The sequence below is a fragment of the Cyanidioschyzon merolae genome, chromosome 13 (genome assembly GCF_000091205.1).
Source record: "Cyanidioschyzon merolae strain 10D DNA, chromosome 13, complete genome".
NCBI lineage: Eukaryota > Rhodophyta > Bangiophyceae > Cyanidiales > Cyanidiaceae > Cyanidioschyzon > Cyanidioschyzon merolae.
Window position 1 is genome coordinate 339,567 of NC_010139.1, and position 27,325 is coordinate 366,891.

Sequence of the window (27,325 nt, forward strand, 5' to 3'; positions counted from 1 at the left end):
ATTGGAGATTCATCGAACAGGGATGGAAGCAAGTGTAGGCGTTTCGAGGACGCTAGCCTGTTGCGCACATCGATAGCGGTGGCACGAATGAGCGCTGCTCGGAAAGATGCTGCACGAGGCCTGCGTACTCCATGAGAATATGCATGTAGTAGTTTACATCGGAACCGTTTGGTTTGCTCCATGCCAGAGCTGCTTCTTGAAACAAACTGCATAGTCTAAGGCATGTATAACCGCTCCAAATGAAACTAGTGCATGATGTCTGGTATGCAAACGCCATTTTCTGCACATCTAACGGAAGCAACGGTGGAGGAATTGTTGGCAAGTTTCGCGCCTGTGAAGCTAAGCACGACGTGGCGGTCGGATACCTGTGAAAGTTGCGGGTTGCGCATCGTGACAATCGGCAATGCCAGCCGTTTCTACGGGCCAGTCGCATGTTCTCACTGGCTTCAGCGCTGCTGCAGTCAATGGGCGAACACGAGTCGACGACAACCATATCTGAGCAACGTGGACGCCGCCGCACAAGCTGAGTGCCATGTCTTCTCGATTCTGGGCTCAACGGAGCGAACACGTTCCGCGACCATTACGTAAATGAATACCGACGTACAGACGCCTCCTGGCCTGTTTTGACCGGCTGACTGCTATCGGTTTCAGTTTATACAGGCACACTTCGAGTCGGAGAGGCAACGCCGCAAAGTCGGCTTGCGTCAGCTCCGCGAGTTCCGTCTTCAGCACCACATATCGTCTGCTATAGATGGCGGCGTTAAAGTCTCGGTTCACGAACTCCGTGCGTCAATTGTCGCTAGTTGAACTCACCAATGAAAGGATTCCTCGAATTTGTGCCTCCTGTGCAACTACAGTTTCGTCGCGGTCCCGTAGGGCAAACGCTTTTTCTGGCCTGCCTCCCCTCGTCTTCTTCGTCACTCGCTCTTCATCGCTCCATGATTGGCGAAAAGGATATGTTTTTGATTTTTCTCCGGCAGCCGGCGGCACCGGCCCTCGAGGATCCCCGGATTCCGTGTCCATACCTTTTCCTTGGATTTTTTAAAATTGAAAATGAACGCACTTGTTTATGCCGTTAGTTAAGAACCCCCCAGCGTGGACAAGAACTTGCAGATGAAAGCGGTCATGTGCCCCGGTGTATCATCGTGTGCCGAACGCTTCAGCGATTCGCCCAGAGCAGTGATCATTCGTTTCAGGATAGAAAGCGCTCGTTCCATGGTGATGAATCCTGATGGCTATGGAGATACGATAAAAAGATCTATCCCGATAGGATCCGCAAAAGCTCGAATGCAAGGGGAATGGTGAAATACCGCGTTATCCAGTAGAGGGACGTCGCCAAGCGTCATGGAAAAGTCTTCAATGATTCGGCAGAGTGGTTGGTACTGTTGAATGAACCTCATGTAGGTGCAAAACTGAGGCCCCCAAATCAATCCACTCCATCTAGAACAGATGATCTAGTCGTCCTCTTCGAGTTTGATCGTACATGCAACGGGCGCCCTGCACCGAGAATATCCACATACGCTCGGACCGTATCATCCGAAGCACGTCTCATCGACTGAAAAAACAAACCAAAGTCCTTGTGCTTCGTGTTGATCGCTGAGTCCCAGGAACGCTGTCGTTCCGATTTCCGTGGAAGATGGCGTGCGCGAACTAGAACTTTAGCGACTGTATCGCAGCGGCTTCAGGATTCCACGAAAAAGCTGTTGAGAAACAGAGACGCCCATGCAGACTACCATCTTCACCTTTGCCTCCCGTACAGTGTGATCAACGGGTCATTTTCTACCATTGAACGCAAACTGTCATTGAGAATACCGTGTTTTTGGTACAAAGCGCGCATACTTGTCTCTTTTAGGGCTCCTCAACCATTAGAGAACTCTGATATGACTGACATGCAAGAGGAATGCGGTCCTCCTTGCACCGTTCAGTAAAGAATTGATCCCACAGGCAATTCCTCTACGATCTATAAAATACATTGCATCGTGATCTCGATCTCATGCTTTATAATGCGAAAAAGCAATCGATTCCACGCTGCGGGAGTGGAACGGAATTGAGTTGAACGACTGCAATACATGCCATGCGATGTAAACCTGAAAGAGAAAACATCGCCTGTCTATGGTATATATAGAAGAACACATATCCCAAGATATTTACAGGGAGCATGAAGCTTGGCAAGTCAAACACGAGCGCGCAGTCGCTACAGGCAGAGCGGACACGCGCACACATGCACCCGTCCGCCAGACGTGAGCTGTAGTTGCCGTCCCAGACGCTCTCTGGCCGCCTCTTACACGCACCTACAGTCTTGTTCGCTGCAAGGGAACTAGACGCGCTGCCAGCACTACCGTAGAAGGCAGGATTCACCACCGCTTCACTTGGATGATGCGACGAAACGTCTCCACCGCGCGCCGTCACGCTTACGCAAGCTCCTGCTCAGCTGACCCGGTTTCCTTGGTTCCGCCGGACGACCTCTTTCAGGCCTTCACGAAAGTCCTGCATCCACCTTGACCAGTGTACCGTTCTTTCTCGAACGCGCTCTAGGAGCTCCGTCGAAGTCTCCGCCCGGAGCGGCAGTGAGCGCGAACGTTCCGCCAGCTCTCGAAACGTGGTATGCGTCCGCAGCGCAAACCGCTGGAACAGCGCGCTATTTGCAAGGCCTTTGACCACGACTTCGTTCGCTAGCCAGTGGGCAATCCGTGCAATGATATCACCGCGCATCTGGCCCAGTGCTTTCCCTTCTGGTCAGTACGAGTCGTTTTTCGAACGGGACGCAGCACAGTACTGCACAACGCCAAGCATGCCACGCGTGTCGATTCGCTTCGGTGCGCGCACCATCGCACACGCAGCTGTCGCCGGAGCTGTCCGTCGCGTGGCGCGCTACAATGAGCGCAGTGTGGCGGTAACGACTGCGTCGCAGGGAGCACCCTCCTCAAGGGGCCACGGCACTGCTGCGTTCGCTGACTCTGCCCATGATTGCCAGCGGGATGACTCGTTTCGGGGTCAGCAGAGGCTGCAGGTATCCGGAGTTGACTGGTGGTCGCTTTTCTGGTCTTTGGGGAGCGATTGCGTATCCCGAGGGGATTTTGTTTGGAGATGTCGATCTGACGTTGGAAAAAGTAAAGTTTTCATTTTAGACTCGGTATCACGACTATCACTGGACTAATGAAGCGCCATTTGGAAGAAAAGCATCATCTTGGGAATCGTACGACGTGATAGCGGCTCCTGGGCGCGTTGCGATGTGTTTTCTGGTCACTGGTGGCGCTGGCGCTTTCGATTCGTTTTGGGAAGGTTTTCTGAAACTGGACAAAAAGGACAGAATACTTGCTAGAACGAATACGTGTCTACGCGCGACTGGAAGACTGATCCGGAGCTTTTCGAACCTTGTTGTGTCTACACGGGTGCACGAGTCGCTTTCCTGGTTGCCGGCAATATTTCGTACCCAGGTCAGTCTGGGTCGATCCACCAGCGATGCACTTGTGCGATTGCGAGCGCTGTTGCCGGCGATAGGGGATCCGACTCGCGGCACAGGGCGCTCGGTCGGATATCCTAGATTCCTGAAAAAAAATCGTCAAAGTAAGAAAGGATGCATCCGGCAGGCGTTGCGCGCCACGTGGCATACATGCGGATCGACGAGTTCCGGATACTACACGAGACGTACAGCGCCAAGTACGGCGTTCTGAATGGCAAACACGACATCGGGCAGGTGTAGTGATGGTGATCCTGTTGTGGTTGTTGTTGTCGGCGAAAATGGAGGTGTTACGAATGGTACATGTAATGATAGCGGAACCCTGAAACCGTTACCAGCGGGGTAGCGTCCTTTGCGTCTCGCGGGCCGATAACGACATCGAGCTGGTGTGGTGCTGATGATTGCCCATGTTGGTGATGATGTTCATCATGGTTAGGCCCGTAAGCTTCTACCAGCGGTTGGACGTCGTGTGTAATTGTCACAGGCAGCGTTCACCATTCCTTGTGGAAAGCGAGCAAGCTCTTTTTAGACTCACCGACGCTGTACCAGGATACGAAACAGCGTGCGGTGCAGGTGCAGCATAAATCGCGGAAGACGCATCCCGCACGTGACTGGACGCATGCGTGACGGCGGCTGAAAAGGTACAGGAGCTCGGGTTGGAGGAACGCCTCCCTCGCACACTCATAGAACATCGTGCAACTGGCCGTGTTCATTATAAGAATTGCGTGCACTGCAGTGCAAATGCGAGCGACGTTGTTTGCAGTGTCAAGTGCAGATGCCGACGCTGCCGTCTTTTAGGGCACAAGCTCGATGAGTCGTACGAGGTGTCAGGAGCTGTGCCATTACTGCCTTCAACAAGGTTGACCCTGGGATGCGCCCAATTGGAGGACGCTGCTGTCGACCTGGATTCCACACGCGTGTCGGAAGAGAATGGAACGCGTGCACTTTGCTCATTCAGATGTAGCAACCAGAATCTGGCTGGCGTCCGACCGTCATCGAAACCAGCCATCATGCGTCCTTCCCGCAGCTTCTTCTTTTTCCTTTCGTTGATCACCGGCATTAAATATACCGGTCACGCTTGTCCTTCCATCACCGCTGTCGACAGTTTACGAATTTGATAGCAACATCAAAGTTCTGGTTTAGCCGCTTACGGCTGTTTTCTATGCGTTTGATCGGCAGGCGGCACTCGCAATCGACACTTCGCATGCCAGTGTCATCTGCTTTGCACAAGGCCAAGGAATACCCTTTTTTAGCCGAGACACTTGTTTGTGACCAGATGTTACCACGTATCCACCAGATTCCTCCTATGAGATCAGAACCGTGGATTCATGGCCGGCTGCATGCCCTGGACGGGTGCAGAGGACTCCCCTCGATGACCTTTTCTGTCCCCACATTCATCGCCATACCCGAAGATCACCGGCTCCTTCAGAGCGGTGCCCTCGACGAGTATTCTGTCTGCTGCGTACGCAAGCGTATGCGGTTCCTTTCGACAGAGGGTCTGTGGAACGCGATCTTTTGCATGATGAAGCAGGTACCAGGAGCGGAATCGAGGCTGGATGACAAGTCGAGAAATTTTGGATCCGTCAACGCTCGCTTCGGGCACAACGGTGAAGCGCGCCTCACCAGAAAATTGATCCCTGCAATGGCTCGAGTCCGAGTCTGGGACCTGTTTCTGTGAAAGCAGAAGAGACGGTAGCCTATGCGAGCATATCCTGAGAGTGCTCGCTCACTGCCGCTGTTGAACGTCGGATCTTCGATTCTCACAGAGAAAGGATTATTTGACTTGCGAAAGGATTCTGTTGTATGAGATGGAGCGTGCAGTGAACTTTGGACATGAGCCTGTGATCAAGTGATCAAGGAACGACGTCGTTTTATTGTCCTCGTTCATCCAATCCTGCGAATGGCTGCGCGTGTACGAGTTGCCTCGAAACAACAGTATCGAAAACACAAAGCGTGTGTGATTTGTGCACGCCACACGTTGGAAAAACCGCTTGGGGCTCTGACGTTTCAGTAAGATCATGATATCGTTTATTTTCCAAACCCTGATTCCAATGCCGTAACGCATTCCAGATGCAACGCGTCGTAGAAACCACCCAGAAAAGGCAAGCGAACACCATAAACGACGTGTGAATCCGTACACCCATTTGCTGCACTAGGAATACCGAAGCTGTTCGTCTACAACGAGTTCGAGGAAAATTCGAAAAACGCGAACAGAGCGAGGAGTCTAGTGTTGTGTTTTATCTGTCAGGCGTAGAGCATTAGTGTCTCCAGCGAGCCGCAGCGATCCAGAGCGCAGACTAGGCTATAGCGGGTCGCCTCAAAGGTTTTTGATGACAACGAGGACAATGCTTTGTGTGCCCGAGCGCCCAACATGACTCGCCATTCCGAACCGGGATCCCATTCTACCCCAGCCAAAAACATCGTGTCGTCGGGCGCGGTCCCGTAGTGTCGCATTGGCGAGAGCGGGTGACTCGACTTACGAGTCCGCCAGTTTGCCATTGTGCAGCAAGTGCATACTGAGGTTCAGCGACGCAACTTTTCCGGTGACGCTTGCCTCCACTGATGTCATTGCCGCAGTGACCGCTGCCTTCAGGGTTCTCGACGCAGTCGCGATGTCGACGGTCCGCTGTGCACCCAGTGCACCCTGACTCTCACCGTCCTGTCTGCGAGTTCGGGCTCCAATACCCATCGACGGGTTTGTAGCAGCAGCAGCAGCATAGGTCAATAAGTAGATATACCGTTCGGTGTGGAAGGCGACAGCGGCCGCTCCGGTACCACACCCAGCGTACGTTTCCAGTTGGCAATGGTCTCGTCCAGTTCTTTCACCGCGCGCTGAAGCGCTGTCACCAAACGATATTCCCCACAGATTAGGAGGCACTCTGCGATTTCCTGGACAGTCTCCCGGAGAGCTGGTGTTGGCTCCAGCCGCCGCAGATATTCGACCAAGAACAATTCTTCGTGGGGATCACCCGGTTTGATTTTCCGTTTGGTTTTCTTGCGGGTCTTGGCGGTTGCTTTGCCTGCGGCAGACCGCTCAGAGGCCGCCATACCCGAATGTATGTTGCTGCTATTGCTGCTGCTGCTGCTGCTGCTTTTGCTCCGAGCTGAATGCGTGCCAAAAGTGAATGTCGACATGCTCGCAATCTCCGAAGCGATCGCATCGACTTCGCTGTCCGTATCAGCACCCGTTACCACGTTCGGATTCTTGAAATCGCCTGTGGAACGCAACTGTAGCTGTTGACGGTGTTCGCGGACTAGCTGCAAACGCACAGCTCGCTCGTGGTATTTCGCAGCACTCGTGCGTATTTCGGTCGTACGCTCTTCCGCAGCGCTTATCACCGCCGGACGGAGTCGTTCTCGCAGCCAGTCGCCCCGGCCTTGGGTTGTGAGTAGGCGCAACGCAGCCTGGAAGCGATGAGCATCTAAAAGAAGCTGCAGCGCTTCTTCGGGTTGCGCGAGCGGCGATCCGGCGAGAATTTGAGCAGCGACCTCCCACTGACACTGATTGCACAATGTCTCCACGAGGCGCCGCAAAAACGATACAAAATCATGCTCATTCCCTATGAGGTGATCCTTCTGAAGGTATGCGGCGATAGCCAACGGGGCCTGCCCGCCTGCGAGGTAGGCTTCAGCCGCCTGCTCCAGAGCGCCATGCATAGCGTAGAGGTGTGCGGCTTGGAGATGCGCGCCCTTGTTCTCGAGTCGAGTGGCCCAGCGCAAAGCCAGCTCATGCCACAAGCCTTGCGTCAGAGACTCGTGTTCGATTTTCTCCACCTCAATATATGCCTCGTGATGCAGGTCGAACTGTTCCACCAAACGACAAATTTTTTCATCAACCTGCGGACCCAACACCTTTCGAGCTTCCAGCAAGTGACCCAGTGCCGCTCGTGGTCGCGTCAGAAACATGTCGATCTCGTAGCGTCGGAGCGCCTCGGGTGTCACTTGCCGCAGCGATTCCAAGAACGGCTCGTGCAGATTGCGGTCCATGCGCCCTGCGACAGCTATCTTTGCTGCCAAGTCCAAATCGTAGATACCGAGTGCTGCTCGGTATAACTCCTGAATTGGCTTGCGCGCAATCGTGCTTATGTATCGCAAGGATTCCGCCGAGAATCGCTTGCTTACAAGTTTCAGGGCAGCGTCGATATCCGCCTGTGGCCGCTGCGTAATATATGCCGTCAAAATAGCCTGGAAAAATCGTTCGGGATCCACGGCATGCATCTGGGCAACGAAGCCGGCAACCAGGTGCCGATAGACGTCCTCCTTTTCATTCAGAGACACAATGAGCTGCGTCAGGATCTCCGCAACATGTGCCTCGCTCCATGCATTCAGGATCTGTTGCAGAAACCAGTCCGTATCATCTGCCAATCGCTTCGGGCCGTAAGCCTCTACAACGAATCGCGGCTCTATGCAGTGTTTGCGAGCGAGCTGCAGCAGAGCGATCATGTCCGGCTTCTGGTTTGCGTCCAGCGCGCTACGCAGCACCCGACGGATCTTCCGCTCCACACATATCTTCGGGGTGATCGTCTCCAGATTGCCGCGTGGTGCTTCGATCACGAGCCGCAAGGCGTCTCCGAGTGCCGCAACCAGGATCGCTCCTCGATCCACAACACGCTCGGACTCGGTGCGGTATCGCCGTTCGGCAGCAGCGTCAAGTTCGATACCCAGCTCGTGATAGCGAAGCGAGCCGGACGGTGTCGTCCAGAATATCAGATTCTCTGAAGACACCACCGCAACAGACAAACAATCAGTGCTGATCGTCCGTGCTGGCTCAGTGGAAGACTCGTTGCTCGGTTGCCACTGGAGCAGCCGCGACCGCCTCCGGTACAGCAGCCGGCCTCCAGCAAGCGAAATCGATCGAATCGGATGAATCATGAACATACCGAGTTCAGGATTCCACACGAGCTCGTCCCTCGCGGGTACCTGCTTCGCGGCGGCATCCGCAACGGCGGGTATCGGAGCCTGCACCGCGACCAATGCGCCATCCCTGCGGAGCCAGTACCACCGGCCCAAACTGCTGATGGCGAAAAGACTGTCCTTTTCCCAGAGTACGTATTGAATCGTGTCGTCCGCCTCGTTCGCAGGGATGCATGCATCGAACGCATAAAGAGGTGGCGGTAGCACACAGCGCCGTAGAGGCGTCAGTAGCACACGATGACCATCGATGACTGCGAGGGTGTCGTCGCGCTCAGCGTTCAACGAAATGGTCCACTGCAGCCTGTACAAGCGAAGCATTCGTTCATGCGGGGATGCCCATGTGCCACTGTACACGTAGAGTAGCAGTGGATCCGTAAAATCAAACGCCATCCATACATGGTCGTTGTCGGCGAAATCCGAGGACCCCAGCTCCAACCTATATTTGAGGTACCAATGATAGTTCCGGAAGCTGTACAGATCAATGCGTTTCCGGGAGCACGAGTCTGGTGCGTCGGTAGCCAAGTTCGTATATCCAATGGCGAGCAGCATGTCGTTGGCATTCCAGCTGAGGCCCCAGATGCGGCGCTTGCTCGTCAGCTTACGGTGCATGTCCATACGGGTATGGCGCAAACCGTTCCTTTCGAAGAAGACCACGTCGCCATCTCGCGTTGCGACTGTGAGCATGCCACCCGGCCTTTGCTCCCAACAGAGCACCAAGTCGAGTGCCGGCGGCGTCCGTTGTGCATCGGTAGGTTTCGCAACCAGGGGCTCGGTATGTGCTGTGGCCTCTCGTCGGAGTGATGGGGAGCGAAAGATATCCACATGAACTCTCTGATCTTGTCCAGGATAACTAACTGCGAACAAGTTGCCATCAGATCGCCATGCAACTCGGATGATGTGCGAATCCTCCGCCGTCGGCCACGACAAACCAGGCGATAGAGGTTCAGACAGCGTGCCCCGCTCTATGACATTCAATTCTGCGTCCATAAGAAGCAGCTCTCCTCGCGTGGAGACCAGCACAACGACGTCCTGGGAAGGTGACGCCTCAACGGCGAGGAGGCCTTCGGGTACGAGCCCGACCGGCTCGTTCTCGGCGATCAGGTGCCCTGAAGTCAGCGCCGCGACGAACTGGGCCAGAGCGGTGCTCCAGAAAATACCCAATAATGACGCGTTCTGCACATCAGTACTCAGAGGGAGATCTCGTGAAGATCTCGTGCCCGACAGTACGTGGAGCTCGCAGAGCGCAACACGCAGTCGCTCAGCGTCAAGTACCGCAGCAGTCACGCAGGGCTCGGAGGCTCGTCGCAACAGTCGCCAACACTGGTTCTGGTGCTTACCTCGTGCAGAGCATTGAATCGAGTCTCGCAACTCTATGAGATCGACCTCCTCCACGCCAAGGTTCTCCATTGCCTCGGATGCATTTCAGAACAGCGCAAAAGGGAGCAGAGCGAAGCGTCTGTGCTTCGACACATGGCCATCATGAAAATGAGACATAAATAATTTTTTTGGTAAAATATTATCCTAGAGGGCCAATCGGCTCGCGTCTTTCCTGGCACGTTGTCCTCGCTGGCGTTCCGCAGTGCGCTGGCCCGTTTCCATGTGCGGGTGTTTCGTTCGTCGACACCAAACCGGGGGCACTAGCGGACACGGGCGCCCGCTCAAAAGCTTGCTTCAATATGCCGAGCAAACGAAAGCAACCGACAGCGAAGCAAACGGTGAAAACCGAACCAGCAGGTAGCTCGCAGGTCTCTGCAAGCTTTAAGGCTGAGCCCGAGTCGAAGACCCCTCCGCCCGAAGAAGAAGAAGAGGATTTTCGAGTGGAGCCCTCGTGTGAGGTTCCACGTGCGCGGAACCCCATCCAACCCGACTATCCCGGTGCGTACACCATGTCGTCAGAGGACATCATCGGAACCGACTCCCATCTTGCGTACGTTTCACGCTGGCATCGCATGCGCGAGGAAGAGCGCCGTGGCTCAGTTTGCTTTCGAGTCGTGACAAACGACGGCTCCCGACCGGCGCTTGTACAGTTACTAGGTCTTAAGAATGTGTTCGTTCGGCAGCTGCCGAATATGCCGCGACCCTACGTCGTGCGCCTTGTTTTCGATCGGAAGCACGAGTCGCTGATCATGATCAAAAAACTGCCCTCCGGCGAGGAGGTGGTCATGGGTGGCTGTTGCTACCGTCCGTTCTCCGAGCAGCGTTTTGCTGAGATCGCATTTCTTGCCATCTCCCACAGCGAGCAGGTCCGCGGTTACGGCACACGGCTCATGGCACATACAAAGGAACGCGCAAAGGCGCTCCAACTCACGCATTTGCTCACCTGTGCAGATAACAACGCCGTGGCTTATTTTAAGAAGCAGGGCTTTAGTAAGATCATAACGCTACCGCCTGAACGTTGGCAAGGCTATATCAAGGACTACGAAGGCATCGTGCTGATGGAGTGCGCTCTGAACTACAAGGTCGATTACTTGAACATTCCGCCCTTGTTGAAAGCACAAAAACTATGCCTCTTGGAGAAGCTGCGCGAGGTATCCCGCTCGCATATCGTCTACCCAGGGATTGATGTGAAAAAGATGAAAGGCATTCGAATCGAGGATATACCCGGGCTGCAGCACGTCGACCTGGATCGAGTACCACCGCCAACCGCAGCCCACGGGACCCGCTCTGGCGTTAGCAGCGCGAAACCGCTCACGGCTGCTGCAGCAATCGCTCGGGAACGCGACCCAGTGCAGTTAGCGGCACTGCAGAAGGAATTGCAACAGGTTTTGAACCAGATCAAATCGCACTCGAGTGCGTGGCCGTTTCTGGAGCCGGTGGATCCCCAGGAAACCGGTGCGTACAACTACTACGAAATCATTAAGAACCCAATGGATTTGCGTACGATTCAAGAGCGCCTGGACTCTGGCTGGTATTATGTGAATCGCGATATTTTTCTCGCTGACCTGAATCGAATGGTGAAAAACGCTATTGACTACAATGGGCCTGGTCATTATATCAGCGAATTGGCTCTTTCGCTCAAGCGCTTCTATTCGAGCAAACTTTAAACAGTCTGTTCTGCATGGCGGTGCGCTGGCGTTCGCTATGGTATGGTTCAGGTCGGAAACGCTGCACAGTTCAGCGCAGAACGTTGATAACGGGTGCTGCACTGGCGGAGGCGCATGCCCGATGACATTGGCATGAGCCTTGGTAGCGTGATGCCGCAGGTGCGGTGCAACAGGTTATCAATGTGCAGGTAGGAAACGTGGGAAAACGCGCACCTCTTTCGAAACGATTGAAACATCGGCAAGTGGACTCCAGTGCATGATACGCGCTCGCAACTGCGTTGGCGACTTTCGATACCCAGCGCAGAATTTCCTCTTTGATCTGAACGCATCTCTACTGCACCGTAAACGCCTTTCCTTTTGCTGCGCTATCGGTTGCGAGAAACTGGCTACACAAGCGTTCGGCTAGGATCCGTCATTCACACACACACACACACACACCGTATGGTCTTCAGGCGGTCTTCTTAGTGTTGTCGCTGCGCCTCACTGGGCGGTCTCGCGACAGGCGATCGCGTTTATCCCGGGTGGAAACGTATCACAACAGACTTCGGCTCGAAGCCTGATCCTGAAGAGCGCCGGTCGACTCAGTGTTTCCACGATGTCGCGGCTCTGTCAGGCGCTACCCAAGACTCTTTGGGGCCATTCACGGCGCTGGGGGATTTTGCCGCCAGGAATGCTCACCGGGGCCCCAGTAGCGGCAGTTGCATGACTTGCATTCAAAAACAGTAGTAGTAGCAGCGGCATCATCGGCTTGCGCTCCGCCATCGGCACAATGGCTGAAAGCGGCTGAACACGATCACCGTACCCAAAGAGCTATCATAGAACCACCCGAATACTCACGGACAACTTTGCGCGCGTGAGACTCGAGTGCAGACCTGACGCTGAGCTTTAAGCTTTACAAAACAGACCTAGCAGTAGGCATGCGCGAACCTGGCCGCGGATGATCCCATCGGACGCTTGACCAGCAGAAACGGCGCCTCAGAGGAGCAATAGGAGTTGTTGATGCAGTGCAAGCACACGTGCTGGCAGGAACTGGAATGCCCAATATCGTTCCCTTCACGGTAACGCCACAACAAGGCACTGTACCATGGATACTAATCCCAATTGACGGTGTCTATATCCTCAATGCAATCGAAGAGTAGCGCGCGCTCACCATAACATCGAGTGTCGCTTCCCAGTGTATCTGTCCGCGCCTGCGGAGCATTACGCGGATCCATGATCCTCGCTTTTCGAGTTTTGCACGGTTTCTGTGTCATCCATCCGCGGAACCGCTTCTGGCGATGCGATCTTTCCGATCCAGCAGGCACCCTTGCCACCAGTGACGCGTCGATACTCCGCGTGACGGATCACAAACTCCGCAAAACTGCTCACCGAAGCGATGCTATTCGCCTCGGACATGCCAAAGAGAACACAGGCGAGGTTGGCCATGTCCAGGGGCCCCCGCATCTGCATCGGTGACTCTGCACCGGATACCAAAACACAACGCGACCCACGGTTCGTTCTTTGACACACCGTACGGCTGTTCTGAAGCGCATATCGTCGCGCAACCTGGTCGCGCGTCAGCAGCGACGCTAGACTTAACTCGAATAGAATACCGCGCTTGGCACATGCATGCACTTGCGTGCGTTTCAGTTGAAAACTAGCTCGCGTGGCTGATGGGAAACTGATCAGATCAATACAATCCAGTAACATAGCCTGCTGTAGCAACTTCTCTTCCGATACCTCTACAGCGAGGATATCATAGCTCAGCAGCGACTCGTTCGCTGCGTTGAACACATAGAGATCCGCTGCCTCCTGGACGCGCACGGTCAGGCGGTGAAGCACCCGAAACGCAGGTCGAAACGACGGCGTCAAGACCGTGTTCACTGGTGACGTTGCGTCAAGTGGAGCTTGCGTTCCTGCTAGCTCCGGGTCCACGACGACCAGCGCCCGAGTGCTGCAGGCGTGCCCGGGTTCCAAACGACCCGAGACTGTCGTGTTCAGGGCAATGCCTCGATAGCCACTTTCCTTCGCAGCGGTTATGAGGGCTCGAACATCGCCTACTGTTGTGTGCCCGTGCCGTACATTCACAGCCAGGTCCCAGAAGGCGCCACGAACCATCAGCAAAGCGCTATCTACATGGGCATGGTGCGTATGCTAGCAGGACGCTTGTGAGCGCACTTGCAAAAAGCTGCTTGTGGGAACTATTTTTTTTGATACATATATTGACATAGATGCAGCGATGCGCTCGCGCGTGTGCAAGGCGTCCCGCTTCATACGCTCGCTTCTGGTACCGGTTGTTGCTGCTGGACTCGACAGAGCACACGTTTCTGTCGGGTCGGGCGACAGCCTGGTCGCCAACACGAGTCTCCAAGCTTTGTTCGCTAATCCCGATAGGGTTCCGGTGTGCATTAGAGGCTGGTGTAAGAGAGCAAAACTGCGGAAACAAACCCGGAGCGTATGCGAGTCTTGGAGCGATTATTTTGGCGGTCTGAGCGAGCGGGGCGACCGCAGGGTTCGTCCCTGGACCAAGTGCCCGGAAACGAGTCTCAAGCGTTAGGGGACCTGTCTGGGGAACTGGAACACCCCAGGTCAGGGTTTCGAGACGAGCTCGCGGTTCGAGATTCCACACATGCCCACAGCGACAACAGTGGCGGCACCGGCACCGATCGTGCTATACCAGCGTTGTCGAAAAGACTCAGTGGTGGTGGTGCTTCCGGCGAAAGCACCACCATGGTGCGTGCTTTTCCTGAGCACCAACGTCTGAAAGCATTCCAGGAGCTCGAGTGCCTTGCCTTTGACGAGAAAGGCAACTTTGAGAGGCGAGCGGTCTCCCGACTGGAGCTCCTTCGAGCAGCGCGCTCTGTCCAGTCTGCCCTGATCGACTATCCGCCGTTGCTCAGCGATTCGGGCGATGACCTCAGCCAGGAACAAATAGCGAAACTGATGAAACGTCGCCAAAAGCGGATACATGAATATAGACAGAACTTTCTGCAGATTCGGGATCTGCGTCAGATTGATCCGAGTTTCGCCTCGAAGACAGCGCTTTGGGTACGTCAGAACGTACTTATTATCAGCTTGTTGCATATTCGGGCACTAATTTTTGCAGATCGTCTTCTGCTTTTCGACCCGGACGCACCGGAAGTGCAAGAGACCTCGTTGGTGATTCGAGAACGGCTGCGCTCGGTGCCGGTCGATCGTGATGTCTACGCGCCGTTCGAGTTCCGTGCGCTGGAGGCTTGCTTCATATGCGTTTGTAACGCCCTGGAGCGAGAGCTCGGTGCGTTTGAGCCTTACTTGATGCAGCTTTTGGAAGATCTCTCTCGAGAGTCTACCATGCAGAAGATTGAATCACTGCGAATGCTCAAACTACGCTTGAACGGATTTCTAGCGAAAGCACAGGATATTCGTCAGACGCTCAAGTCGGTACTGGATGAAGATGAAGATATGGCCCGACTCTATTTGACTGAGCTCCGAAAGCAGCATGGCAAACCGCGTACGACTGAGGATCACGAAGCTGCCGAGCAGCTACTCGAGTCGTATTTGCAGTTGGTGGACCACGTTCACAACCGAGCTGAGCTCCTCGACGCAGCCACAAGCGATACGGAGGATCTCCTGAGTATCCAGTTGGACGCGATGCGGAATCGACTGCTTGTTCTCGATATGTCGATTAGTGTGGTCACGGGCGCCTTCAGCTGGGCGGATGTCGTCATCGGGCTTTTTCACATGAATTTGCAGCTTCCAATCTATGGGGAGAACGGCGGTAGTGTCGGCTGGTTTATCGGTGTAGTTTTTGTGATGCTCGCCTGGGCACTCCTGCTTGTGGCCATCATGTTCACTTGGATTCGACGCTCGGGTCTTTGGCATGCGTAACGTTTGGAGTGTTCGAACAAAACTGCGGATCCTGCACAAGCCGGAACGCTGGCTAGTATGTTGCGTGAACGCCGCGAGAGAGATGGACGGTATCCGTGCGCTTTGGACCATACGCATGGACATGGGTCAGACTGCTTCGCCCGAGGAACCTTGAAACCGATGAGGCCTGACCAGCTGCGCATTTCAGCAGCAACTCGGCGAGTCTGTCGAGACACAACAGAGACCAGGTTCGGAGACCGCTTTCGATCTTGAATGGATCATCGTCTTGGCGATACGCTTTCCACCCAGATGGCGTTGACCAAAGCACTGATAAACCTTTGTCTTTCGAGAGCGAATCACGCGGAACTTTGTTCCTTCATAATATCCCCCGAATGAGCAAACGTGAATAGGCTTGCAGAGGCTGAGGAGCACTCGTTCATGCACAACATGGATCCGTCAACTGATAGACCGATCTGATCCTTTTGAGGAAAAACATGTTCAGCGCATGGAAGATATCCGGCGAACGTTTACGGCGGCTATTGCCTGCTTCTATATGATGGTAAGCAGTCAATAGCCGTGAATATATTCTTCTGACAATCATATGTTTTGTATTGTCTTCTTCATACTACACTGGGCATTGAAACTCACGCCGTGCTTTCCCCGGGCGCTGCTGGAGAGCACTTTCGGAATCATGAAGCCGGCTTCGGCCAGCGCACCAGTCTGGGACATAGTGGATGAAGTGGCTTGCTCAGAAACACTCCGTCGTCGTCCTCCATTGCTGGTCACAGACGTCGCCAATGAGGAGCAGGTTCTGCAGCGCCGAAACAACGCCCAAAGCGCCGCTCTATTCTAAACACCTCTGCCCTGAGCGAGGCGACAATTGCTTTCCATAGATGCGAATTATAGATAGAAGTACCGAGTAACGGAATGTTCTTATCCATCGAATAGCCAGGAAAAACTGTACATGGTGAATTGGTGTGGTGCTCGGGTCTTGCAGTATTGCTGAACCGTTCTGTATCAGCGTGTGAGCAGAGGCGGGAATCCGATTCTCCCTCTTGAACAGTGATGTTTCTCCATTGCATATAGATTCCGTTTCCAGCACCAGGGCCTCACTGGGTGCCAGAGGATTCCCTCAGAACTTCGCTCGACACCAAGCCGGTGGACGCGATGGCAACAAGCGCCCGTCCCGGATGTTCAGCGAGGCGATCATTCGTAGGTGCAGAGTGTCCTTGAGCGCATTCTTGCCGGGGGAATCATGCTACAGCATGCCTCCGATCTTCGATAGCTCCGCAATCTGAAATTTGATCAGCTTGCTGTTCGCCATCTCGTGAATCTGGCTCTGTCTCATGCTCTTCTTCTGTATTCGTTTCACTGTGCACCGGTACTGGCGATGCACGTACATCGTCCTGAACGCATCTATGGGAATCGTGCAGCATCGATTCGTGCACTTGCTTGGTGCTGTCGCTGAGGGCACAGGATTAGACTCTTGGGGTGGTACACAGCCCCCGTAGACATAGGCTACCACAACGCGACGAGAGTAATCGGTCATTTCCTTGCTGGGAGCCCCCAGAGGGCTTTGGTGAATGCACGCATCTTGCCTCTGTAGAACCGGAGCCCGTCGGGGGCGTCAGTGCAGTCGCATGTGCTGCTCATACAGGTCCTTCGCATGAGCCATGTGGACGCCTTCGTACTTTCTCTACGTGAAGCATACAAAGCTCCTGCCTCTGATCGAGACGGTGCTCAGAGGGCCATGATGGATCCTGGCACCCCCATTCGTGTCCTTGACATGTCCCGTTGCCTGCATTATGCTCGACTGCCGATAATAAGGAGCTCTGAAAAAGTTGAGCAGCTTCATCTACTTTTCGTTCAGGTCCTCGGCTGCGTTCTCTTGATCTAGAGCCCAGTGACCTCCATGATATTCTTAAACATGGGATGCACGCACAGAAGAAAGGTTTTCTCTTTTTCTTTTCTGAACGCTTGAAACGGAGTCCCGTTGCCTGACGAAGGCCTGGATTCTACCACGTGCATATAGACTACAACGCCGTTGATCTCTCTCGTGTTCAGGAAGATTTTCCGTTCCATCCCGTTGAGCGAGCAACCCTGAATGAGCTCTGCCAATGCCGCATGCAAACTTGTCTGAATCTTTCATTTTTGCTCGCATAGACCAGCTCTCTCGTCGCCTTGTCCTTTACATGGCCGGATTGTATGCATCTGGTGACCAGATCCTCTATTTGTTTGTTTTCCTTGGAACCCAGGCACTTTGGGAGAACAGTGGTTATGAATCTGACCTCATCTATGAGTGGATCTACTCATCCTCGAGCACCTTTTTGTCTACACCAACGCGAGCACGCCCGCAGACCGAGACGCACCTTTCCGCCTCCTGGACTGCGCGAGCTGACGGGCATCAGAGCAGCTCAGGCTTCGTGAATGCCGAACAGGATTCGTCGAAGACCGGTGTCGCGGACTCGAACAACTCTTCTATTGATCCGGGGATGTTAGAATGGCGTTCCACATCAGAGGAAGCGATGTCCTCTTGATTGAACCAAGGGGAGCGTGCTTGCACGAACTGCAGCTCAATTAGAATCTAAGCTGTGTACTCTTTGATCGCTTTTGAGCGGTCGAAAGTAACGTTGTGTTAGAGCAGGGCAGAGCGATATAGAGAGGCATAGGTATGAAACGTGCTCTGAGAAAGGATGAGGTATGGATCGGTTCCATCCGATTGGCGATTTGTAGGCGATACACGACTGCATTGTCGCTGGGGCTGAAGCTGTCGTCATGCTCGCTTGTCGCTTCTTAACGATAAGCGGGTTTTCCTTCCCGGAGTACCCAGGTACAGGTCTAGCATTCCTCTCGCGAAAGAAGTCTCATCGCGTGAGAGGAGCATTCGTCGCTCCTGTAATACGCATTGATGATCCAATACGAAATTGATCACGTGCTGCGCAGGGCACGACAAACTCCCACAGAAGCGCACTTTCATCTCCGTCCATCTGTTCGTCTTCATCACCAGTCGAATCAAATGTGCGGAAAACTTCACATACCATGGCTTCTCTAATTGTATTGCTTAGAGAATGTATGGAATACAATGGGTTGACGAGTAGACATTCGCGCGGATAGATTTCATCAATTTCTGTTTCGGGTGCATAACGTTCAGACCGAGGACTACGACAAATGCGGTTCATCCACTTGCTAACCGTCAACTAACTGACTTGTGCAAAGTAGGCCTATTTTTCCGGCTAGCAATGACAGCACAAGTCTTTCGATGACCTTGCCCCAATGCATCGTATGCATTTCTTGTGCTGACTACCTCTGAGAAAACCGAACAGAAACAAAAACGGTGTGCTGTTGCAGGTATCCCTGAATGCACTGCGCTGTGGCTCAGGAGAGGCGGCGCATGAACGCCAACGCGTAGCAGCGATACGATCCCTTCGAAACCGGAGAGCGTCAAAACGCTTTCGTACTCATTTTTTTCGAGGCACTCTCGTCGGCTTTCTCCCAGCATGACCGCCTGGAAGCAGCTTGCTGCAGTAGATGTTGGTACGGTACGTCAGAAAGTCACCGTGGAAAAGCATCGCTCCACAACAAGCGGCATCACCGTGTACCTGGCTCAGGTGCCGGGGCCACTCGTATGCGGAACGCTCGTTTTCGCCACCGAAGCACACAGCGATGCCGGCGAACCGCACTGCTTGGAGCACCTTGTCTTTATGGGAAGTGAGTCATATCCTTACAAAGGCGTGTTAGATCTCGTTGCAAATCGCTCGCTCGCCCAGGGAACGAACGCCTGGACGGAGACCGATCATACGGCGTTCACCGTGGAGACAGTTGGGGCTCGTGCCTTCCTCCACGTCCTACCTGTGTACCTGGATCACCTGTTTTTTCCTCTACTTCGAGAGTCCGCGTTTCGGACAGAGGTCTACCACGTGGTTGGCGAAACTTGTGCGGACGCCGGTGTGGTCTACTCCGAAATGGAAGCCCGTGAAAACACTGCAGAGTCGAAAGGCCTCTTGCGCTGCCTCCGCAGCCTCTACGGCGAGCCTGCTCGTTGCGGATACGCTGCTGAAACAGGAGGCATCCTGGACGAAATACGCCAGCTTACCAATGAGCGCGTCCGAGCCTACCATCAACAGTTCTATCGTCCGGATAATTTCGCTTTATTCGTATCTGGCGTGGTGGACCGCGATCTCCTCTTCGCTACGCTATCAAGATTCGAGCAAAGGCTCGTCAGCGTATTCACAGCGACGCATAGACGACCGTGGTCGGAAAGGGTGCCGCCAGCGCCCCGCTTTGGCCTCGTGCGGGAGCGGGTGCTCTTTCCTGCCGAACGAGCTGACTGTCCAGACGAGGCCACCGATGACACCGGTATCGTCTTTATCGGATGGAGAGGTCCGCCCATCCATGACCTGGTCATGCGTACCGCGATCGAGGTCATGAACGACTACTTGAGCGAGTCGGGGAACGCACCGCTTCAGGAAGCATTGGTGGAGTGCAGCGATGCCTTCTGTAACGATGTTTCCTTCATGCAGATGGATTTTCGGATCACTGCCAACATCCTTCAGGTGGAAAACGTTCCAATGCATCGATTGGATGATGTCTTTGATCGTGTTATGGGGATTCTGGAGGTCACCCACGAGCAGGGCATCGATGTGAACGGACGTTTGCGTACCATCATCGAGCGCCGGCGCCGGCAGTTCTTTGCCGCCCTGGAGGACGGAGCGAACGATGCGATCCTATCATTGCTTATCCCGGAGTTTTTATACAACGATCAGGATGATCAGGGGTATTTTCGACAGGCACTCGACATGCCAGGGGTGCTGGCGCACTTGGCTGCTCTCGATGAGTCATTTTGGCGAGAGCACATCCTGCGGCGTTGGTACCTACCTGGGGATGGGGATCACGGGGCCTCGCTGGTCAGCTGCATTGTCTGCCAACCAAGCAAAGATGAGGCAAATCGTTTGCGCACAGAGGCTGCACTACGTATCCAAGAGCGTCTGGAACGCTTGAGTGCTGCCGAGCGCGTCGCCCTGGGTCAGCGGCTGCAAGAGTCCGTGGCGGAGCACCAGGTGTCTATCCCGGAGAGCTTAGTCCCGGTGTGCTCTGGGTTGCTTGACCCTGCGAGCATCTCTCGTTTTCGGGTGGAAACGATTCGTATCGATGATGTGGGCAGCGGCGTGCGACTGCAAATTGACGACGTCGATTCCGAGTTTGTGCGGTTAACAGCGCTGTTGGATACTCGGGGCCTGAGCGGGCGTCAGCGGCTTCTCTTGCCACTGTTTTTGGAGACGCTCTTTAACACTCGCGTCGGAGAGCGCGATCATCGTGCGGTACGGGATGCGCTGTTGGCGGATACCGTGGATTACGGGTGCGCAATAGGACTCTCGAAAGAAGGTGGCGACGCTGGTGCTGGCTTCGCCATTGGTGCGTTCTCCCAGCTGATTTCCGTAACCATCAAATCGGAACGAGCGCTCTACGAAACCTGTGTGCACTGGCTCTACGATATTCTGTATCGCTCTCAACTGGAAACCAATCGAGTGCGTATCGCTGCACAGAAACTATTGAACGACGTAGCGCAGCACCGTCGTGACGGCTCCGCACTCGTGGCATGGCTCTCGAACGAGGTCCTCTACGGGGCGAACGACGAGGCCAATATTCCAGCGATGGCACCCTTTCGCCAGCGCCACTTGTTGCGACAGGTTTTGAAGCTGCTGGGTGAAAATCGCAACGATCGTGATGAGGATGAACACGACGACGACGATGAACACGACGGCGATATGAAGTACGACGACTGCGGCGAAGCGCACAGCTTTGACGCTCCCGAACGCGTCATTCCGTCTACGCTGCACCACCGGGCAGATGAAATGCCGTCGAGAGTCTGGACGGCGAACGCGCTCGCCACGGATGCTTCTGCTTCTCCGGACTGGTCAAGGACGACGGGCACAAGCCAGCGATATTCGATGACAGCGCTGCTTGATGAGCTGGAGGCGCTGCGAAGAAGCCTCACAAGTCCCGGCAAGGTGTTCTTGCATGCCGTTTTACATTGCGATGAGCGTTTAGATGCCCTGTTAGAGCCGTGGAAGCAGACGTTTGGTGTTATCAGCGGGATGCTCCCGAACGGCAACGGCCCGCTACCAGCTCATCCACAACTCGTTCAGTTTTCGCACGAGGTGCGCCCCAGTGCATCAGTGCCGCGCCGCTGCATCGTCGCCGGTGTCGACGGTGTCGATTCGTGTTACGCAAAACTCATCTCCGATGGACCGAAGAGCTTTCTGGACCCGGATTATCCGCTCTATTTGGTTTTGTTTGAACTGCTCGATGCACTCGAGGGACCGCTCTGGCGTGATATCCGGGGCGCTGGCCTCGCCTACGGATACAATCTCGGGTGTACGCCCGAGTCGGGGACGGTGTCTCTGAGCTTGTACCGCTCGACTGCTTTCGAGGGCGCCTTGTCTGCGGCGTTGGGCGTATTAGAGCGGTTTCATCAGCAACCTCAGGAGCTAATCGATGAAAACACCGTTGCATCGGCGTGCTCAGGCGTCTTGTGCACGCTGCTGAACCAGGAGAGCACAGTCGAGGCTGCGGCTTTCCAGCGACTATGCAACAGTTGTCGCGGTTTCGAAGGTGACTATACCGGCGAGCTTCTGGCCAAGGTTATTAACGTGACGCCCGCGAAGCTTACCGAGTTTGCAACTCGGGTCTTGGCGGCTTTTCGCCTCGAGCATTGCCTTGTGACGGTTGTAACGAATCCCGCCAAGGCTCCTGCTGCCATGGAGGTGCTCCAGTCCAGAGGTGCGTTGCGCACTACCTGCGTCGATTCACTGGATGATTTTTTTGCATTGGAGAAAACAGTGTAAACTTGCGGTCGAAGTGCTGATACGAAAGAAACGCGCTTCTCTTCAAGGCGCGGTGGTCTACAGCACGCGCCATGCGAATGGCACCTGCAAGACCCAAGTACACCTGCGATGCGACTTTGGTGCAATTAGCCGGAACGTTTGTCGCGAAAGCACTCCTGCTACTGCTCCTGGCTCTCTGCTTCCGCCAGCAATGTCCGTGTGTCGTGCGTCTTTCTCAAACGTTGCGGAGGCATCTAATGAACAGCCCTGTCTCGCGTGTATGGCCACCTTCACATCTGTGCGGAGCGCATTCCGTCGACAACGATTTCACGGCTGCAAACGCGTCATGCGCCATTGCATATCATGGTCACTCGATTTCGAGTCCCTTTCGAAAAGCAGTCGATCGTGCAAACGGTTCGCGCGACCTTTCCAGAACTCCAAACGCAAAGCGTGAAGCCGATACCCGCCCCAATGTGGCGGTCGCGGTACTTCTCCATTCGCAAAGCGCTCCTCTACTTGGGCTGCTTGTCGCTCCAACGCTTCACGACTCGTAATTGGCCGAGACTGCGCCGAGGCCCATGCACCCAGTCGCGAACCCAGAGGTCTCGATGCGAAATACGCATCCGAATCGGCAGTGGAGAGTCTCTCTACACTGCCTTCGACTCGGACGGAACGCTCTAGCTCCGGCCACCAGAATACGAGCGCTGCGCGAGGATTCCGGTCGAGTTCTTGCGCTTTCCTAGACTCGTAATTCGTATACCATGTGAACGTGGCTCTCTCGAGGTCGAGACCCTTGAGCAGAACCATTCGTGCAGCTGGAACCCCGTCAGGAGTCGCCGTTGCTAGCGTCATCGCGTTCGGCTCATAACTCTTAACCCGAATCGCTTCATCAAACCACTTTTGGAACAGATGCATCGGCGAGCCTGCTGCACGAGCCTCCTCTTCGGTAAGCGGTGTATTCGAGTACTGTACTCGCAGTTTCGCGACCTCGTCGGTCATGGTAGCTCTCCAGCGCAAACTATGTGCCGTCCAACGAGCCAGGCGGGTACGCGTTTGTACTGTGTTGACGCACCTGCAAAACATCAAGCCTACGCCGCGCCTGAGTGCCTCCTGCAGCACTGGAGCGCCCTCTCTACAACGTGGCGTTTGACCACAGCGACGCCGCCCAGAGTCAGCGGAACGCACGTACGCCTCCTTCGTTGCTCGCTACGTGAAGAACCTGTGGCACCTCGAAGGGTACTGGAAACCGTCCTTCGACGAGTACCTGGTTAGCAAGTTCTTGGCCTGCACATAAATCCCGTGTTTCCCACGGGTTGCTCTAGCGACTCGCAACGTGAAACTGTGACACTGATGCTGCAAATGCGTGTGCGGATCACGCACGCTGTCCCAAGTGCACGCATGCGCGTGCTGGACACGTGTGCATGATCGCCGCGTTGCACCTGCTTTTCTTCTCGATCTATCTACCCATTTCGGTATAAAGTGCAAGGGCTCCACTTTGATGATGCAGAGGTGCACGTTTCAAGTTTAGGGATGTTCCTGTTGTGACTAACGCAGGCCTTTGTTGGCTTCTTCTTTGACAGTTTTCTTTTCAGTTTTTGCATCTCGGGCTTTGAATACACCGATCCCTCCTGTCTCCTTGTTACGGTTTCAGAAGTCGAAGGATGTTGATGGGAGCCTAAAAATGCTGTCCTCACAACTGCCGGCTATTGTTCAAGAATTCCGTGCACATGCAAACAATGCAACAGACGCTTCTCTTGCTTATATCATCTTCTTCGTATGCGGCATCGGTGCGCACTTCGTAACGGTAACACTTGACTGTGGTCAGGTTCTCTCATGTATCCACCACATTCCGCCTTCGAGCTCAGCCCTGTGCCCCTTCAGCGCTTGATTCATCGCTCAGTATACGCCCTTAACTGATGCAGTAGGCTTGACTTGATGCCGTTCTCCGTTTCCGTATACGTCGCCGTACGCCGCGATCACGGGCTTCCTCTGAGCGATGCGACCGACGAGGACGCTGTGGGCTGAACACGCTAGCGCAAGTCGTCCCAGTCCATACAGGATTCGAGGAGTGCAATGTTTTCCGTGATGAAATGAGAATGGAAGGGAAAATCGAGGCTATTGCAAAGGTCGAGAAATCTCGATCCACGAACGCTCCGATCGTGGAAAGCGGTGGCGCACGCTCCGCTAGCGGCGATCGCTCTAATGACTGACGTCTGAACCCGAGACCCTTTTCTGCGCAAGCAGCAGAGACAGGAGCCTCTACCAGCATATCTTGTGAGAGGCATGGTGCTGCTGGTGTGGAATGCAGGGTCATCGATTGGGACAATGAGAGGAGAGTTTTTTTCTTTCGAGCAGGATCGATCACTGGACGTGACAAGTTCAGGGAGCGTTCGGCACTAGCCTATGCGCAAGTCGTCAAGCGACGACGGAGAGTACTTTTCATCGTCTAGCCAGCCGGCGAATTCCTGCGTCCACTATTTTCCTTTAAACGGAATGTAGAAACCTTGAGGAACGCATGATTTGCGCATGATACTTGTGAGGAAAGGAACGGACTGGAGGCTAGTGCGAACGAATTGTATCATAATTTTATTTATTATACGAACTCTTGCTTGAGTGCATCGCGAATGATCCTGAATCCGGTGATATAAAGAGTTCTTTCAGCATAGCGTTGAGAAAGCCACATCGAATACCTGGCTGCGAATCCTAAAACCATGTATGCATGAACGATGCTCGTTGCTACACTTCGACAGCTGAGGCCAGGCATCTAAGAAAGGATCGGAAGAAATTCCAAGGCAGGAACACGGCAAGCAGTACGACGTCCCGTGTTAATCGGACAGGCGTATAGGCTCGATGCATTTCAGCGGATATTCACCAGCGATAGGACTACTGCAGATAACCAGCGAAGAAACGCCACTGTTCCACAAGATTCATGTATGGTGTAGGATCAACGCTCCTTATGAAATGTCCTCCCGCGGTGCAACTGCTGATGATCACCAGAGAAGAACGCTCTCCGTAACTCCACGGAAACTTCCAAGCATCAGCAAGAGCCGTTCAGTGTTTGCGGCAGGTTCAAGACTTTGCTCGAGCAACTTGTCGGGTGCCGAGCCCAGCCTGCTGTCCGTACAGACATAGGACGGGATTGTGGTCCCTCTGCTATGATCGCCTTAACAACTGCCTCTCATCGTTCCGAATAAAAGGCACCTAGATCCGCAGATAGAAACTTGTATTTACGCTTGTTTCGCCCAATCTAGACGTTGCAACCGACTGCACCAAGCTCTTCGTCTTGAAATCCCTCGAGCCGTCCATTTCATTATCGCATGATTCATTAGTGCGCAACTCGTCGCTTAGAGCATGCCGTGTGTACCAGACGATCCATTCGCCGAAAATCGAGCGCCAAACCAAGCATTTACCGCTGACAACGACTCGCTCCATACACGCCGACGAGCCGTGCTGCACAGCTGTTGGTAGTGACCCGTCCAGCAAGATAACCACTCGGACGAAGGTTATCAGGACGACGATCTATATGGTCATTCGTCCCCGACCTGAAAAACACCGAGACATGTGCACCACCATGCGCTATCGAAGCACCGAAATAAAACAAGTTTCCTCTCCAGTGAGGACGCCTACCGCGAGCTCATAATCTCGACCACCGCCATCAGAACTTGCATGACCACGCCCTTCATCCTGAGGCATACCGCCCAGGGAATCCTTATGGTCTCGCTGACGCGAACACGCCAGCGTCGGTGCCACAGGACTGCACGCGAAACGGAACGAAGCGGACACGTGGTTGCTAGTCCCACGGCGCCAACGTACCCTTCAAATCACTTGGCTATCACTTCCTGCCGGATGTGTCCATGTCCTCCGTCTCTACCGCAACAGGTGCGCCAGTGTTGTGCTTGTCATGCATATTCATATCCAAGTACGCGCGCATGTCCTCGATCGAGTCGCGACCTGGAGCACCAGCGGAGCCAACGGTCGAAGAGCGCGGCGTCCGCGTTGGCGTCGGCGCACACTCTTCCCGTTTCGGACACCCCTCCCTGAGCCAGTCAAAAAAGGCTCCAGGTCCGACTTCATAGTGCCCATCACGCATCTTAAACCGTGTCACGAGACACATACTGAACACAGATACAAGCGCCAACGCCAAACTTGAACGTGTTGGTTGCTCGCTGATCGCAGGCGCCGCCACGTCAGTTGTGGCTGCGGCGGCGGCGCCGCCCCGACGGGCTACCCCCTCCAACGGCGATCTCATCGATAGGACGTACGAAACGACCAGAATATCCGAGATGAAGTATAGGTAATGTAACTTGGGAGTAGGGTGTTTGATGGATACCTCACCGCGCACTGAAAACACACACACAAAAAAAGTAAGAAAAGAAAAATGCGCATAATCGGAGAACGCTGGCCTATGGAAACGGTTTGTCTATGGAAAAAAGAAAGAAAAACGGCGATCTCAGTGCGCAGCGCCCGGATGCCGTTGCACGGCGTTGCGGCCCCGAGCGCAGACAAGTAGGTGTTGGTGCGAGAGTCTGGGGCAGACTCGACATTCAGCGTACATGTATGTGGATTCTTGGATTGGACAGAGATCGCTGACGGAGATACTGAGATGATCTTGTTCGGTATGTAAATCTCGTGGCATTTGTTGGTGAAGTGTAGGCAATTTTCAGTTTACCAGGAACTGTGCTTCGGGAGTCATCAGGGTCGATCGCATAACTCGATATCCGTAGACTGTGTTCGAAGTATTGTGGAGGCTGTCTGATTTTGACGGGAGCAGCATGGACCGCAAGTCTGCGCTCTATGCGTAAAATTCTATTGGCAGGAGCTCGGGAAGGAGCAAGAAACATCGCTTGACGCTCTCGAGTCGCGCATACAAATCCGGAATCAGTGGAGCCTCGCCCCGTCACTAATGCTTGGCGGTCTCTTGCTTGGTTACCGACCGTCGTCGCACAAGCAATGAAATCGAGTCAGCGTCTCCAGTTCTATCGTAGAGAAGATGCAGCATAGCTGCGCTCTTTGCTAAGGGGGCAATCCATCGTAGACCGGGGCGCTCAACATCTGCAGGTGCTTGATCGATCACTCCCGGTGGAGGAGAATGTCGAGACTTTCGAAATATCGAGCGGGCACGGCACAGGCAATGTCTCGTGCTCTCCTGGGACCCGCTTGAATTTGTTTCCGTGCTTCAGCTTGATGTAATGAGCGACACGAGAGTCGAGGTTCATCTAGATTTGATTCGTGTCCATCGTGCTGGAAAGGCCCCG

The 27,325-nt window shown here is 54.3% G+C and overlaps 7 protein-coding genes and 1 non-coding gene across 8 annotated transcripts, besides 1 other annotated feature; 4 read left to right on the forward strand and 4 right to left on the reverse strand.

Annotated features, from left to right (window-relative positions):
• Positions 1 to 1,062: 1,062 nt before the first annotated feature.
• Positions 1,063 to 2,777: a sequence feature (possible transcribed region).
• A 603-nt stretch (positions 2,778 to 3,380) lies between these two features.
• CYME_CMM149T lies at positions 3,381 to 5,587 on the forward strand. The gene has a single exon (XR_002461451.1). It is a non-coding gene; the product is annotated as a hypothetical transcript (transcript).
• A 594-nt stretch (positions 5,588 to 6,181) lies between these two features.
• On the reverse strand, positions 6,182 to 9,781 carry CYME_CMM150C (similar to I kappa B kinase complex-associated protein; the record flags this gene model as incomplete). The annotated part of the gene is made up of 1 exon (XM_005536986.1): positions 6,182 to 9,781. One exon carries the CDS (start codon positions 9,779 to 9,781, stop codon positions 6,182 to 6,184), a length of 3,600 nt encoding a protein of 1,199 aa, XP_005537043.1.
• Positions 9,782 to 10,050: 269 nt separating this feature from the next.
• Positions 10,051 to 11,418, forward strand: CYME_CMM151C (probable histone acetyltransferase GCN5; the record flags this gene model as incomplete). The annotated part of the gene is made up of 1 exon (XM_005536987.1): positions 10,051 to 11,418. The coding sequence occupies one exon, from the start codon at positions 10,051 to 10,053 to the stop codon at positions 11,416 to 11,418; it is 1,368 nt and encodes a 455-aa protein (XP_005537044.1).
• Positions 11,419 to 12,618: 1,200 nt separating this feature from the next.
• Positions 12,619 to 13,515, reverse strand: CYME_CMM152C (ribonuclease P protein subunit p30; the record flags this gene model as incomplete). Its single annotated transcript, XM_005536988.1, has 1 exon — positions 12,619 to 13,515. The coding sequence occupies one exon, from the start codon at positions 13,513 to 13,515 to the stop codon at positions 12,619 to 12,621; it is 897 nt and encodes a 298-aa protein (XP_005537045.1).
• A 339-nt stretch (positions 13,516 to 13,854) lies between these two features.
• CYME_CMM153C (similar to mitochondrial magnesium transporter Mrs2p) lies at positions 13,855 to 15,267 on the forward strand (the record flags this gene model as incomplete). Its single annotated transcript, XM_005536989.1, has 1 exon — positions 13,855 to 15,267. One exon carries the CDS (start codon positions 13,855 to 13,857, stop codon positions 15,265 to 15,267), a length of 1,413 nt encoding a protein of 470 aa, XP_005537046.1.
• A 3,476-nt stretch (positions 15,268 to 18,743) lies between these two features.
• CYME_CMM154C (unknown metalloprotease) lies at positions 18,744 to 22,091 on the forward strand (the record flags this gene model as incomplete). The annotated part of the gene is made up of 1 exon (XM_005536990.1): positions 18,744 to 22,091. The coding sequence occupies one exon, from the start codon at positions 18,744 to 18,746 to the stop codon at positions 22,089 to 22,091; it is 3,348 nt and encodes a 1,115-aa protein (XP_005537047.1).
• A 306-nt stretch (positions 22,092 to 22,397) lies between these two features.
• CYME_CMM155C (probable pyridoxine 5'-phosphate oxidase) lies at positions 22,398 to 23,153 on the reverse strand (the record flags this gene model as incomplete). The annotated part of the gene is made up of 1 exon (XM_005536991.1): positions 22,398 to 23,153. The coding sequence occupies one exon, from the start codon at positions 23,151 to 23,153 to the stop codon at positions 22,398 to 22,400; it is 756 nt and encodes a 251-aa protein (XP_005537048.1).
• A 2,749-nt stretch (positions 23,154 to 25,902) lies between these two features.
• CYME_CMM156C (hypothetical protein) lies at positions 25,903 to 26,184 on the reverse strand (the record flags this gene model as incomplete). Its single annotated transcript, XM_005536992.1, has 1 exon — positions 25,903 to 26,184. One exon carries the CDS (start codon positions 26,182 to 26,184, stop codon positions 25,903 to 25,905), a length of 282 nt encoding a protein of 93 aa, XP_005537049.1.
• Between the last annotated feature and the right edge of the window lie 1,141 nt (positions 26,185 to 27,325).